Source organism: Papilio polytes, unplaced genomic scaffold (genome assembly GCF_000836215.1).
Source record: "Papilio polytes unplaced genomic scaffold, Ppol_1.0 DF822845.1, whole genome shotgun sequence".
NCBI classification, from domain to species: domain Eukaryota; kingdom Metazoa; phylum Arthropoda; class Insecta; order Lepidoptera; family Papilionidae; genus Papilio; species Papilio polytes.
Window position 1 is genome coordinate 1,000,534 of NW_013526359.1, and position 17,027 is coordinate 1,017,560.

General features: G+C 34.6%; 1 protein-coding gene across 1 annotated transcript; it reads right to left on the reverse strand.

The window, feature by feature from the left end:
- Positions 1–3,246: 3,246 nt before the first annotated feature.
- LOC106105386 (protein lin-28 homolog) lies at positions 3,247–12,117 on the reverse strand. Its single transcript, XM_013285677.1, has 5 exons — positions 11,831–12,117; positions 5,340–5,458; positions 4,335–4,507; positions 3,921–4,041; positions 3,247–3,687 (listed from the first exon to the last, which is right to left on the reverse strand). Exons 1-5 carry the CDS (start codon positions 11,868–11,870, stop codon positions 3,604–3,606), a joined length of 537 nt encoding a protein of 178 aa, XP_013141131.1. The 5' UTR covers positions 11,871–12,117; the 3' UTR covers positions 3,247–3,603.
- Positions 12,118–17,027: the final 4,910 nt, after the last annotated feature.

The following is a 17,027-nucleotide window of genomic DNA, read 5'->3' on the forward strand; positions in this document are numbered from 1 at the left end:
GTCTCGGTTTTAAATAGCATTTAAAGTAAAACAGCTGGAAACCTTCAACGCATCTAGGGCAAAGGTTTATTACTACTTTGTTCTAAGTTGTTTTTTTTCTGCAAACAACGTTCTTAATTCGATACTTAAGAGATACACAAGAATTTGTATTGACAGATATATCCTAAACACATGTACCGTCGAACAACGCTCCAATAATCAGATTAGCGGTTCAATAGTCTATTAGTTCAGAATTAGCGGCAGATTTGGCCGATAAAGAACATAAAAGAGCCGTGAGAGAAGATTTTGAAACGTTGTTAACGAAAAGTTATTGAGAAATGACATCGATGCATCCGATCCGGCCTGCGGGATGCGGGGGCGGAGTCGATTTACGTCTAGTACGATACTAATACAAGATGAGTTTGTGAACTGCGGTAAGCACCACGTTTTGTTAACGAGCTTAATACCGAATCAGAAGGCCAAGATGGGAAACGTCAAGTGATAAGCACTGGTGTGGCACAGGGCGCGCCAGTGGCGTGCTCGCTCGGTCGGTCGGAGCGCGGCGCGACATACACTAGGGCGGGCGGACACGGCAGCGTTACGTCAGCGAGGGGAGAGGGCTGGGGCATGCGGGGGGAGCCGTACCCCTCACTGCTGCATCCTCCGTGCGCGTCTTCGCCCGGCTCCGATGAAAAACGTGACGTTTCCTCGGCGCACCCTCGCGGCCCTCCGAGGACTGCTCGCCTCGAGCTCATTTACTGCAGAATTCATTTCGCTGATGCGATTATCAACTCTAAGATAACTTGCAAGAATTGTTTGTACCGTTTTCTAGGACTTAAATCTAGTTACTTTTTATATTTTATCAACACGTGGTTGAAGTTATATGTACTAATGTTTATGACATGATAAAATGTCTTATTAAATGTGCCTTTACTAATGTTTTACTTTCACATTTTATTTTTAAGAATCCTATGTTGTTACAATTAACTTCATGTATCTTGCACATCAATGTTGCAGGCTACAAGGTACATTAATGAAAACACGCAACGACTCACTTGGGCGCTAGATGGCAGTGTTCACCAAAAAGCATATCCTCTTGTAATATTTCTTTTACTACCAGTGGGAGTTGTATTTGAAGATAAATCCCATTTAAGTTATTCATCCTTCCTCTTGCTTTAAAAAATCAAAACATGTTGATCAATAGTCTAACCCTTTTCGAATATAATACAGCCTAAAAGAATACGCAGATATCGCCTAATTTAATAAGTAAGACTTTTATTATACATTAACTAAAAGTATTTATAAAATTAAGAATAAAATCTTTTGTTCACAAGAATTTTGACAACTTTCATACATATCCTACTGTTAATGTGGTTGGTATGAAATAAAACACCATTTGTATTTTATCATTTATTTTTCCTTGAAAAATAAAAAAGAAAAACAAATTGTAATAGGAAATACGAAAACTATACTTATTCGGCATTCTGAAAATGAAAGATTATAATAGCTAAACTTTGTATATGTTTAAAATATTAACTTAGCAATAAACTCTATTCAATATTCTTTAAATTATGAGGTAGATGATTCCAAATTAGTCTCAATAAACTTATCGCTAAACTAAACTATTTTTTTAATTAAAAATGCAAGAAACCCGTATTCATAATACCTTAAACATTTTTCATTCGCAAGTGTATGCGTTTTTTACTACATATTTCTAGTATTTTTAGAGGTAGATTAGTTGTTACTTATCTTAGTAAATATCAAAATTGAAATACATCATATGAATCGAAAGGGAAAGTACAGTCGGGGTAGAAAGTATTCGACAGTTTTCAAATCCAATTCTTTATCAAAGAACACACTCTTTATGTACCAAACTATTAAAACAAAAAAGACTACTGCATATAAAGTGTAAAATATAAATGTACTTCTTATAACAAAAAACCATCTCATCTTGTTTTATTTGTCATTCATAGATTGCTTTTAATTGAAAGAAATATTTTCTTTAACATGATAAATGTTTTTACCTCGACTGTACATAGTAAATTAAATATACAGATTGTTAACAAATTAACCGATATAACGGTAACTGTTTGTACTCAGATTTTAAATAAAGTTTTGTTTGTCAAACCTATATAAATTTCTTTGCTTACACTTGCGATATCTTACGTTTATATCTTTAGAGAATAATTTTTTTAGTACTATTTATTTCTATGTTAGTATTTTCCATCTAAACTTAAGCTAAAGTTATTTAATCTTCACTTAAAATTATGAATCGATGGGTTATTAAAAGCTATGATAATTGGCTTTAATTTTATAAAATAAATGATGTTTATCTTTTGTGATAGATCTATGTTTGTGATGTCAAATTTATTTTAAGATCCAAATATGGTATTTGTGAATTATTGTAAACACCAATTGCTAAAAGATTTGATTTCTTTTTTACAAACTAATTTCATTTACAGTAAAGTTGTGATATTCCCAAGTTACAAATTGAACAGTAATTCCAATGCATTTAACAATGTCAGATTCATTAAACAGTATTTTTAATTAGTAACACGTTTTGAAACAGCATTAAAATATTATAAAAACTTACTACAAATCTATCAACTGATAATTGAATAAAAAATAACTATGTAATGGCTTTATTAACCTAAAAATGTGTGGTTTAAAATATTATTAGCAACTTTGGCACATACACTTTTAATGAAAATATTTTTAACTTAATCATGTACTTATTTGGTTGTTTTTACAAATACTTTGAACAAAGATAAATTTGTTTTTAACATGTATAGTGTTTAATTGCTGTAAGTTACAAAAAAAATAACAGATTTCTGATGTTACTATACCATTTTTGATTGATTTATTTCAAAGATTTTAAGGTAAACAATAATTTTAGACTCAGATTGAAAATAGCGCCATCTAGTTAAAGGGTACAAATATTTGTTCACTCCAACAAGAGCTTGGCATGTTTTTGTAGCTTCTGTTTATTATTATGGAAAACATCTATGTAAACCTGTGACTTACTTTTATAGAGTCTAATCGTTTATTTAAAGAAAAAAGTAAATTATTTTATTAAACTTCAGAGGTAAAACTTGTTTTTCATTAAATATATGCTTGTAGATGTGCTATTAGAAACACGAATCCTGTCGATGGGTTTCTTAATTATTCTAAAAATGATATAAATGATTATAATTATTATACTTCTTTCATAGCCAATCATTATAAATTTATAAATCTAATTATACTCTAAAATAACATAAAGTCGGTCATAATAGAATATAGTAACAAAATAATAATAATGATATAAACACACACTTTGGGTATACGAAATACGTAAAATAAAGATGGTATCGTCACTCGAACACAAACATTTGTACTTAGGTTACCTTTAAAACTTAGGTTATAAAGATTAAGAAGTTAAAATAGTTTTGTACTAAATTATTGATTTGTACTCATCAGTCTTGTACTTATTTAGTTAATAATATATTTTAAAAATGAGGTAGTTATGTTCCATATTCCTTTGATATAACACAAACTTTAAAATATACGTTTGTCAAAAATAGTTGATCTAAAAAATGTAGATATTTAACGATACCGTATATGTAAGACAAACTATGTATCGTATTACGACTGCTGGGGACTGCTCTGTTGGCTGCCGTAAGAACTGCCCGAACTCTTCGACTGGCCCTCGTCCTTCTTCTTCTCCACCTAAAATAATTTTATCTTTACAATTATTAATGCTCAACAAATGCCAAATCAACAGGAATAAAACGTGAATGTAAGAAAGATATCCAATACTGTGATCTAAAACACTCAGAAAAAATTAATGAAAATCTGTGCCAACTAATTGGAATAGTTCTCAAAATCTGGCTAAATAATTTAATTTCATTCATAGTTCAGCTACTTTTTTATGGTGTTTTTAATAAATACACGGTAATTACCTTAGCGGGGCAATCTGCAATGAGATGATCTTCGCTCTTACAGTTGTGGCATCTCTTTGGCTGTGGTCCGATGACGCACTTGGCGGCTATATGGTTGGCAAACTCTCCGCAGTTGTAGCAACTGGAAATAACATTAATATGAGAAGATACATTTTTATCAAACAAAATCTTTGGATTTAAGGGTATATAACTGAAAAGCATAAGAAGGATAAATGTAACGTAACAGTTGACGTTAACGTTTTTTTTATAAAATACCCCTAGCATGGAAGCCAGAGCAGTTAAGTTTTTTAAAAAGTTAGAAGACTCTAATTTACTCGCCAAGCGAAAGATGATGATAAACCTTATACTGAATTTAAACGTAATGTAAGATTTAAATGTTATTTAAACACTAATAACGAACGAAGAATGTCTCACCGTATTTTCCTGAAACGTTTTTTGGACAGCGGGCGGCGATGCGATCCCTGGCAGTCGACTGAAGAGGGGCCCGATACGCGCGTTGCTTCTAGACCCTTCTCCGACTCCTTGCATTCGAACTCTACCTCCTCCTCGTCGCCCAGCGATCTAAAGCCTGGCATTTGAATGACGCTCTGGAATTGATAATGCTTATGTTAAATCCTGTTAAGTATTGCGTTAAGTCTTTAGTAAAAATATTTCTATCTGACATTTTTCAGTCGTTCGATGTTTATTAAAGTTTCTTTTATATTTCTTATACTAAATCTACACTAAAGGACTTCGTAAGTGAAAACTTAATGATCCTTAGTACGCCTGTAAGTCACACAAATGTATTTATACACTAAAAAATAAAACGACAATGGAATAGAAACAAACAAAAACGCTGCGCCACCTATAACCTCAGAGTACAAGTATAACACCGTAAAATTAAATGCATTCATTTCTTATTCAATGTTTATTGTAACACGACATTAACGAGTGGAGCGCGAGAAAAAAGAAACCTTATCAACTTCCAATAACATAGTCTTGACCTAATATAAATTTTACCGCTAGCGTTGCTGCATTCAAACGAATCACAAATTTGGTGGCGTAAATGTATAGAAAAAACATCCGGCCTTGATAAGCCGAACAAACAAATAAGCACACTATCAGGTCAAACGCTAGATACGGCAGCGCGCTCTTAAACTATTTTTTTTTACCAACAAATTGGAAGCAAACCATATCTATCTTTACTTGGAATCATAAATGTAGTAATTTATTATATTCGGATAGTTTTAATATGGTTTAAAATTTATATCATGTTACACTGATAAAGTTGGGTAAGGTTGACATTTTAAATCTATTTGAACATGATCAAATTGAGTTACTGCCTTTAGAAGTAGGTCTCATATTAAAGTGTATTTAGTCTTACTGTAATTATTAGCACTTGCAATGTGTAAGGTGCTTAATATACATGTATAGAATAACCTGGTGTACGAAGACATCTTGCCCGCCGTCGTCCGGTGTGATGAAGCCCCAGCCTTTGGCAACGTTGAACCATTTGCAGTGGCCGCGCCGCGTCACTCCAATCACGCCTCCGCCCGCACCTGATAAACGTTAATATAATTAATGTTTATTCTTAGACAATATTAACAGTAACACACTTAAGTCCTTTATTAAGGGGTCACTGAAATTGGTTTACATTGTTACAAACTAGTCGGTGCTCCGTACAATATATGTTTTGTGGTTAAACAAATTCAAACTAGCTGTTACCTTAGATATACAAGTGTAATTACAAAGGTTTAACTGAAAATCCTAAAGTACCTTCCTTTATTTTTTATGTATTTAAAGCATTTACCTAGGAAACATAGCATGATCAAGAAGGGAATGATGACTAAAATTACGAAAGATAGATCGATATAGAGGACAAAAACCTGATGCGCCAACCTAAGGGAGTAGGATAAGGAAGGGAAGATGTCAGTAGTGTAAAAATAAAAGAATTTCTACGATAAAAAGTGAATACGTGTAATCTTACCTACACTGTATTATAAAAATTGTGAATACATACTTATGTACTTGCACTGTCTGCAGTTAAATAGGTCGAAGTAATAAGCATTCATGTTGTAGAATAAAAGGTTGAAGGGACTCTATAATGATTATGAATTAATCAAAAAGGGACTATATGAGACCGTTCGAACTGCATTTCATTCATAAGTGTAGGGCGGAATGGTATTGTCAAGTTCTACTTTAAATAGTTCACAGTACCTATACTCGTATAATTTTAGGATAATCATGTAATAAATAGAATAATCATGTATCGAAAATTACTTTGTTCTACGAAAAGTTTATGGTTCAGACTATTGGTAGCCGTATTTTTTAATTAAAACTGATCTGGTCATAAGGATTACGTATGTATTAATAAGTAAAGTGAAAGATTTTTAAAGTAATAATCAGCTTTTTTATAATATCAGACAAAAGTAACTGACACCAACAAGACGATGAGATCATTGTATGTTGAGAAAAATGGGTTCAAATGACTCAAGCAACGATTAACTTATTAACGACTTAATCTTTGACCACCCAAGTACGGTAGTACAGTCTTAAAAGCTAAGTGGAAAAGCTTTACGTTCCTATCTAATACCGAGATTTGATTTTACACTACTTGTGATTTGAATAGTTTTTCTTATTTATCCCTAAATATTAAGGGTAAAATGACACCAAAAGGCAAATAATACTTTTTTAAATATAATAACTACTTTATTTATGCATGATTTCCTTGAAATATTTACGTTATAATATATTTATATTTGCTTCGAGAAATGATGAGAAAATATGAAGCAATTTATTTCCATTTATTTTTATGAAGATTCAAATATTGAATCCTTTTGTTAAATAACAATAAGTCTAAAGAATAGATTTTATAAATGTAATTAAATTTAATCGTCTATTTGTGAGATTGCATTAAGTGGTCGGGCCCCTTATTTTAGATGCACACATACTTAGATACTTTACCGTTCGGAAATCTATTAGCAATAAATAAGGGCCCACGATCGCTTACAGTACTAAGAAAGGGTATACTATTCCCCTTATCGGACTCTTTTATAAAAAATAACGTGGGAACCGAACGAAAGAATGAACTCTTTTTATGTATAGATATCGCCGTTCGTGGTGGTTGGTGGGTTGAAGACCTCGCTTTGAAGGAGTTAATTAATACTACGTACGTGTTTATATCAAATTCGAATTTATATATCCGAATAACTTTAACCTTCATTAATACGCAAAGGCGAGTTTTGTAGTCGCCGAACTTCAATGACTAATCGACATGATATTTCCTGTCAAATAAAAAAAAACATAGGTATGTAAGTTGAATAGACAATGACTAAGTTCCGGAGAAGAGAATTCTGATGAAAAGAATATGACCATCGGTGATTAATAAACGAACTACCGGGTACAGGTAAATTATTCCTACAGACTGTACGGCGTAGACACATCTAGCTTACATTGATGTACTCATTACGAATATTTAAAACGCATTAAGAATTGTACTTGAAAGCTTTTATTTTATCCTCGAGTTTTAACAAATGCTAGTGTTAATTTTGTTTTATATTATCATTGTTAAACTAGTGAAAACTTTTTGTACCGTTACCAACATTACATTTTTATAACATAAAATGAAAGCTTCAAAAAGCTCTTAAACGTGTTCCTTTACTAAAGTCATTGTATAGATATAAAAAGTAGTTGTTATTGTAGATGGTATTGCAGTAGACGGTGGGTAAGTGTTGTGACGTCGTATTGTGGTGGTATGTTAGGCAAGCATATTATTTCGGGCAGCGGTAGAGTCGGCAGTGGCGGGCACACGTGGCGGGCCGGGCGGGCCGGGCGGGCCGGGCGGCGCGGTGGAGCGGCGGCGGCGGCGGGGACCCGAGAATGCGCGGTATTTAGGTTGCGTTGCTGGTCGCTGGTACCTCTTCATTCATCGCAGCACTGCACCTTGCCGCGGCCCGACACAACTTTACCGCCGCATATACTCAATATTTATTATTCCCTATACTGAATTAATGAGAAAGCGTAAACATTCATTTCGAGTTTTATGCGGGTATCGTTTCATCATATGCATATTCGGCATACCACTGTGTAGGTGAAGCGATAATCGTTCTCAGATAAGCGTTATTCCACACTAAGCTCGAGGAATTGTTTTGATAAATTCCTCTAATACATCACCTGCTCACAGTACGTACTACATTTTTAAATGTAAAGTTTACAAATAAACACCGTAACATTATTTGCTATGGTTAACAATGTATAACTGGGAAGAATTAATCTAAAAATCAGAGTGTTATGTGGGAGGTTCACGAAGCCATCAATAGTTTTGGGGACTTAATTTTTATATTATTGTTTAGTAATTAGCGATTGTGATGTTTTTCAATCGTTTGTTCCGATGTTGAGGTGAACGGGAAATAATTCCGCGTGCTGAGCGGATCGCGGCGTAAAAAAGGTTGAAAACACTGGTCTACTGAATGAGACGTTTACGCAAACAAAAGCTCTCTCTGGTCGAGTTAACGTAATGAACCAAAGGGACTCGGTAATATTTGTACAGGGCATTCCGGTAAAAGAGACGTGTTGACTTCACGTAAATGGGGACGAGTGCATTCACATATGCTCTATAAATGTACACTACTTTTGATATGGTTTTCGTAATATATCTTAGAGGTTCTTAACCTATTTACGTTCGAAATAGTTTTACTAAGTCACTATCACTATTTCTTGTATGAATGGCTGGTAATTTGTACGAGTCGAAGAAATTTTTATAGTTATTGCATTATTTTAAACATTCTTTACAATTTAAAGGCCTCTCTAAAATCTCACTTTTTTCATTGATTGTCATAACTACTGCTAGCACGTAGACATCAAAGGATAAATATAATTTATAAATAAAATATCATAAATTCTACTTTCTATTTATTGAAGTCGATGCGTCATGATTATCTTTTACGAGCTCTATGTCTGTTTCGTTACAAGGCGTTGTTATTTCAGAGGAATGTCGTGCAAGTTTGTTTTCAGGGCGCCACGCCGCGCCGCGCCGCGCAAGGCAAAGGCGAAGTGCATCGGCCGCAGTAGCGGCGCGGCGCATCGGAGCCGCGGCCGCGTGTCTGTTCTGTTTACTGAGCGAGCTGCGCGTGAGTCTCCCCCCCATCGACGTGCTCCCCCCGCAGCCCGCATCCATGCCTATACCAAGCCACACGTCAACATACACATTGGAATTTCAAACTTTATACGCATGCTTAACTTTTGATTGCATTCCATAGGCCTGACCCCACAAATGTGTGTTAATAAAATATTTCGCCCGGCTCACATTTTTAAGTTTACACTTTTAGAAGCTTTCCGATCGAATGCACTTAACACGAAGCTATTTTAATCTTTCCGCAACATTCGTTATGGCTAGAATGCTTTTCTTTTGGTTTTCTAAATTTATTTCTATGTCGTATATAACGGGCTTAAGACAGAAATCCTAACATTCCCTGTTTATTGGTGGGTTCTCCAATACAACATGTATAATGACTATTTGGAAACGGGGGGCTAATTCTGTATCAGCTTATTTTGGAAGCAGGAAGGGGAAATACTGTGCTCTGCTTTGTTGGTGTGTCGAACTTGCCATCAGCTAAACAGAAAACCTTTGAGCGTAACTAGATATTAAAGAAATTTAATAAATACCACAATTTCTAAGCACCTTTCAATCTATAACCGTATTTATTCGTGTTTTTTTTGTTATGTTACAAGTGTTTATAAAAGCTACTATAAATATTTCTACCGAAAAAAGCCAAGCTTGGAGTTTTCGTTCAAATAAACACAACATTTATAGTAAACACAAACAACAAGTAGACGGAAAGTAGGGTAGGGATCGTTGACTGCATTACTACGTGGCTTCACGGATAAATAATGCACAAAGCGACTCCGGGCACACGAACATCGCCGGGAACTATCGAATTTTAATTATTGATAACGTTAAATAGAGCACGATGTTGTCATGTTGAGGGAATTACTAAATCATTATTGGGAACATGTATTGTTATCTTAATTATGTTTTTTACGACTTCCTCTCTGTGTATATCGAACATGATAAAATGCTTCATAAACAACACGACAAAAAAACAAAGGGCCGCGACACTTACGACACACAGAAGTACCTCACATCACATGAATAACAAAACGAGTTTGGTACTTTGGCCCACAAATTTAGCACGACTTAAAGATGTTTATAATCCACAATCATCATGTTTCGCGGAAAGAAATAATTAATGAATATTTATTCAAACTAAATCGTAGTATGATTTGGCATAAAAAAAATATCTGCGTTGTTGCCGTATTTGTTATGATTCCGTTTCCGTATATTTCCAAATACAAACCCAAAACGATCATTAAGAAATAAAATTTAAGATTATAATGTTGTTTAATCAAAAATATTGCAAGAAAACAAAAATAATATTTAAATTCTTTTAAAAATGGTGTAAAATGAAGTATAATGTTCCTTCATTGAGTAGTTTGGAGTGTTATCAATCGCAGGTACGGAATTTGTTCATGAATCATCGTCAAGTGGCGCTTGTGTCCCGGGGAGCGGCTTGGAGCGAAAGAGACAGGCCAATGTACCACCATTCAGATTTAATTGACTGGTTACGAACTCGAACCCTGTCGTAGGGACGAGCGTTACTTAACATCGACTTTCTAAAAATTCCAAATAGGCAGTTCTTCTGTAACTCTCAATGAATAGTAATTCCATTCGAAAACACGTATGTCCACATTATTCTACGGCTATGTTGCTTCATTCAAGCGTTATAATATTGTTATAGTTTCAATATGGAAATTGTATTCAATCGAAGCGGTTACATGTATACAGTTTAATCAAATTTAAGCTTTACAAATAGCTTCCGTTAACTTTTTTTCACATTAAAAATTATTGAGAACTTTGTCGATAAAAAAAAATTTGGACCATCTAATTTTGTCGATAACAAGATCCGTCACTATCACGTCGGTATTTCAAAGACAAAAACACGTAGTAAAATAGTGGAGGGGGAAGCAAGATTAAAGTCCTTCTAAAATGCAGTCAACTAAATAACGCACACTAATATCTGTAACCCACACTTATTAGATGATAAACAAAAACTCGGCATTTTATACCTTATTCTGTAGAGTATACGGCGGACTTCAGAATGTTTAAGTTATGCATGCGGGTTGCATGAGAGCTCGTAACACAAACGTAGTCGTATGGTTAGCATAGTAAACAATTACTGCACGATGCGTACCTTGTTCGATAAATCGTTTACAAACTCCTTTCTAAAGTTATTTGAAAGTGTTAACTCGTCATACACATTTTAACACGTATCAAGAACCGTACAACTGTGCACCAAAATATTTAACTTGATGTTATTAAATATAAGATAAATATTTAGCATCTTAATTTTAACAAATAGGATTCTAATTTAATTTTTTTATCAATCATAAACAAGATCAGACGAAACGAATTGCGCAATGCGTAGTACGCACTACGTTTTTTAACTATGAACTAATCATCTAATTTGATACATGTTGTTGTTGATAGTGATAATGCGAGAACAACAACACGACACAAAAATGACGAAAACGACACCAGGCGGGCATGGCACACATATGTGTGACATCAATGAAACGAGACTATTAACCTCAATTTAATTAATTTAAATTCAGTTGTAAACAATTTCTATAATTGCCTTCCCAGGCGCTGCGAGCACATCCGCTCGATAAGGGCGACGAGTCCTGGCGCGGCGCATGCAACAGCTTTTAACATAAGTTGATTATAGGAACGTTCACCCCTCACCACGTGCGCCGATAACTACAACAAACGCCCGCAGCCCGCAGCCCGCGGCCCGTCCCGCCCGAGCGAGGCGAGCAAGGAGCAACCAAAAGCGCCCGAAAAATTCAGAAAAAATATGGGAATCGGTACTTACTCGAAGACGGAACTGCATTTCCGCCTTCCCTCCCGCTCATGTTAATCAAAATAAAACGTAACTTGCACCACTGATATCACCTCTGCGTGACGTACATCATCCGCAGCACGAGAAGGCACTCGGTTTACTATAAGTTCATTAAACGTTTGATTAGTTTCAAAAATAACAAGTCTCAAAATGTTTCGGGTGCATGGGAGGGGACGCGCGAGCGCGCGGAGCGGCCAGCGACGCGTACGCAGCTCGACTGCGACTGCATAGAAAACGAGCGGTGGTGCGATAGTGTACTAGTGTAGTGGTGCGGCGCGTAGTGAGCTACGATACACGCTAGCGAGTAGCGGGCAGCGGGCATCGGCACAGCGCGCCGATGCGGTCGCGGTCGGCGGTCGTCCCTTCCCGGATATCGCTATCGCCGAACAAGTAGTTTTTAAAATAGAGAAGCTAACGGAACGTGTGCGCCGCCCGAAAGCGTCGGCAGCTTTACCCCAACCCGAAATATGTCACTTGGCGACGCCGTGTCGTCGATGACTTTACGGCTCATTCCTTGGCGCGCCTGCGATACGGGAACGACAATCTACCGCCGCTGGCGCTGTCGTTCTCTCCTGCACTTCTAATTAAATTGCCCATGAAATCAATATTATAAAAATACTCCACAAAGTTGTAATGACAATAACCAAACTTTATTTCCACAAACAATCTTTGTGGCAACAATATTTTAGGAAAGAAATATCTTTTCATTAACAAAAATCATTTTCAAGCAGATGTTTTAAAATTAAATCAGTAAATGGATGTATTGTTAGATTCACTTTACTGACTATTATTACGGTAGAAAAAAAAGGGATAATTTGTAAAAGTTTGTTTAAGAAGTGCAAGCTACGATGTTATTGAAAGGTTTAAATGGGTTTTTTACAATTTTTTTAAAACTAAGTAGTCTTTCTAACCTGTACGTGTTAAACTGATTTTACTTTTATCATTTTCTTCAGCAGGTTTGAAGAAAAATCCTAATACACATTTCGTTTGTTTGGGTATAAATTGTAAAAATTGAGTTGAAGAATAGAGAGTCTAATTGTTTTTAACTAATTCTATTGCCTTAGGCGACACCTCGCGGCGGACAGACATAAAATTTAGATTTCGACAAAAAGCTGAAATTGTAATTGTAATTTTTATAATCCATAAATTACCAAAAGGACTGCGTTAATTATACCACACCTATCTACGATTGTTTTATACAAGCAATCAAATTGGAAAGTAGATTAATAGGCCTCCAATATTAAGTTATTGTGCGCAGTTTACATATCATTAGTAAGAAATAATGTGACAAGGGCCGTTTGACGATACGCATCATGCGGACTCGTTTGCCTTCTGTGAAAGCTCAACTTTCTTGTCCCAGCGTCACCTGCAGCCGGTCAGCTCGCCCCCACCTGCCCAGCGCACGCTGCACCACACTACTACTTCTTACAAAATCTTTAATAACCACAATAAAAGTTAATTACTCTAACACCTGTTAGAATAATTAATGTATCATATCAGATAAGTATTCAAAATCAGACTGCTATCAAATGAATATATCAAAATACACTACTTAATATGTAATTAGTCAGAGAAACTCAATGTGTTAAGTATTCATGTAATTGCGATTTATCAAATATTCAATGGTTAATATTATAACCATAATAACAAATTGCACCTCTGTTATACAAGGTAATTCATCGTCATTAGACAAAATAAGACGTGATCCACTGCTGTGTAGGATACACCGAGTGCCAATAAATGTCTATGACACTCTAGCGATTCATCTAGTTCCGATCAATACGAGTTGCCTATCTTTTAAAAAAATCTTTTTAAACATACTAAAGATTCTTCGTTTCATGGCTTAAACTTATTAGTACGCTAAAGAGCGATTGAGAAATGAAATTCATAAGCGTGTTCGTCGATTCAAAACAATCACTAAAATACTTCTCTACCTCACAAAAGTTTTATGTTCTCATATCTGAAGAACACAGTCATAGAAGCATATTTTCTAACTAATAATTTTTGATTAATGTTTAAAAATTTCGATTTCAAATAACACGTGCAGTGCTAGACGTTTTTTTTTGTAATTCGATTATTATATTCAAATTTATCATGAACATCCGATGAAATTAAATTTGTGCAGGAAATTCACTTCAACCCTAAACATTCCTTGAAAGGACCCCTTCATCAAAACGTCACAAACTGACGAACTCGCCCGTCAGGCTTATTGTCACCCATCTAATCCACGAATGATTATGCACGAATAGCGTCTCACAATGGACGGCGCGCAAGAAAGACAAGTTTTGAAAATAATGGAACTCGACTGATTGTCACGTTTACTTTCTCCAATCTTTTCGCCCCATAATACAGGCTAGTTTGCGAACTACATTTTTTCAGCGTATAAATATAAAACGAATTAGATCTACTTAAAATTTCGATTGTTGCTTCACTTCCCCCTTCTTTATCACCAACAAACAATTACCTGAACAGAAATTGTTATCTTAGAAAAAGTCACAAGCATTCGAAATAAAATAAATAAATTCAGGCCAAGTGTAAAGAAAAGTTAGATATAAAAAGCATAGTTATAACATAAAATCTGTTCAAAATTAGATTCGCATTCCAAGTTTAAGCTTAGGTAAATACAAAAGAACAACAAAATACTGGCCATCAAGAAACTTTGATATAAAAAGCTTTAGTTGAGTTAAAGTATTCGCCTAACATAGCACAAAATTACAGTTACACGTTTATCTTAAGTTTTTACGATAATAGTAATAACTATGTTACAAAATATAAAAATCATTGTTAATCAAAATTATTTGAACTAACCATATCAATGAAGTTCCAAGACGAATTTTGATGTTTCAACATTTGCAGTAGCACGAGTTCTTAACCAGTTAAAATAAAACACCCATTAAAATCTGTTGTTACTACATTTGTGGACAACTCAAAATTTTGGAAAATAGACTTCTTAAATACATATTTGCAAGCTCTATAATGACAATTTATTAAAACAGTAAACGAATTCCGAAAAAGATTTTAAGCTCTTTTCGAAACAAATTAACAGCTACCGGATAATTCAAGCAGCTATTCCACGCTATGATTTTATTGCTTTTTTTTTCTTATTACAAAGAACTTTAAATATTACAATAGTAAATGAGCCAATAAAAATGATTAGAAAGCATTCAAAGTAATAATACACTTAAGTTACAAATAAGTAATATAAAGTTCATGCCACACCTGCCTATATCCGTAATGCACCTGCAACTTCACATTAGAAGGGATATTGTTATTTAACCTGTTTCGTTCGTTTCTTAGGTGTGAAATTAACTAAAACCGTAATTTTGCAACTTATAAGCATTTACATAACATTAAACAATTAAGTAATAGTTCTATTTATCTGATTATTGGTTTTCCTTGACTTCAACAGTGTAAAAATGATAAAACTCAATAGTACGCCTAGATGTTCTTCCAGACTCTACATCTGTGCCAAATATCTCCGAGATTCTTAACAAACATACATCCATGTAAACTTTGGCAGTTATATTTTTAGGATGATTAATTATTTTGTATACAAGATTCTCTCTATCATTTACTCATTTCGTTAACCCTTATCGTTCGTTGATATGCTAATGACTCTGTTTATACTTCTAAGAAATCGATTACTAATAAACGTGAATCAGGATTATTATTTATAAGTTAACAAAATAATGACTATAATAAAATTTTAAAAGCTATGACTAACTAAATAAAATTGGACTACTTAGAAATATTACAACTCATATTATTCACTCAACTCACCACAAAGTTCAAATACAAGTTCAAGCTTGTGCCATCTACAAACAGGACCAAAACAACGAGTGTACTATGAATATCTGTTAAGCATACTAAGAACTATTTCATAGCATACAAGATAGATGGCGTCACTTCCATAAAAGCTACTACTGCCATCTATCGTGTGATGTACGATATAATCAAAGGGCGTCCCAAAAAGCTACGAAACCGACCGACCCCTTGATAGCGACGTCGACGTTCGAAATAAAGGCGTTCCCTGTTGTTAAATTGGGGTGGTGCCTTAGGAATAATATTATGAAAAATAAATAGTAGGTATCTAAAAATCTTTTATATGTATACAGATACAGAAATTGTGATAATAATAATCTAGAAGTTACCGTTGAAACTTTTTTTATGCAATCACAGAAAATCCTACAAAGTTCATTTTCATAAATTGTTAGCTAGTTGAAATAAAACTATACTATTTTTATTACAAGAAGCATATAAATTGAGATTCAGTTCGTTGCTTTGTAATATTATTTATATTTTTAATATTAGAAACATTTATTTTTAACTAACTTTCGCCCGCGGATCCGTCCGCAGGGAATTAAAAAAAAACTAAAGTGTAGTAAAGTAGCCTATGTGCCTTTCAGACTATCCTCTAAGTCTATACCAAATTTTATCGAGATCCATTCAGCCGTTTCGGCTACAAACTCTAACAAATATCCATCCATCCATCTAAACTTTCCCATCTAATATTATCGTAATAATTGATTTTAGGTCTTATATAAAGCAAGCAATTTTATTGAAAAAGATAAAATCCCTCAAAAATGTATGAATTGATTTAAAATTAATAGTAAACATACAATTTTAACAACATTTTCTTCCAAGAAGTTGTGACACACTTACATATGTATAAGAATTACGATACTGAGAAATAGAAGGTAATAAAACCAAAAAAGGACGCATTGAGTGTTGGAAACATATTGACTATACTCATATAAGACAGATGAAAATAACACTACTCACTGGGTTTGCAGTATAGGGTTGCATCTCCATTGATTCCGTTGGCAAGATGCGTAAGGCCGTGCAGCTTGCCGGGCTGGAGGTCGCAGCAGGCCCAGCTAGCCGCGGCCACTGCAGCAGCCGCTGCCGCCGCGGCCGCCGCTGCCGCCGCAGCGCATACGCTACACTCTGCAACAATAATTGAAAAAATTGAATAACTTTAGGATCGAATACTGCATTTGAAATCGTATGTATTATAAGATATTTTCGATTTAATTGCATTATAAGCTTAAATAGATAGGAAATGAATGCCCTGACGTTCTTGATATTATAAAGTGGAAACATTTGTATTTTTGTATGTATAGGAATACCTTAAAAATTACCGGGCTAATTTAAACAATTCTTTCACCAT

Bases quoted from the DNA above. Each gene is read 5' to 3' on its own strand.
- LOC106105386 (XM_013285677.1), bottom strand. From the start codon at position 11,870: ATGAGCGGGAGGGAAGGCGGAAATGCAGTTCCGTCTTCGA. The intron at 5,459-11,830 runs GTAAGTACCGAT...AACGTTTATCAG, and splicing joins AAATGCAGTTCCGTCTTCGA to GTGCGGGCGGAGGCGTGATT. The intron at 4,042-4,334 runs GTGAGACATTCT...TGTTATTTCCAG, and splicing joins AAACGTTTCAGGAAAATACG to TTGCTACAACTGCGGAGAGT.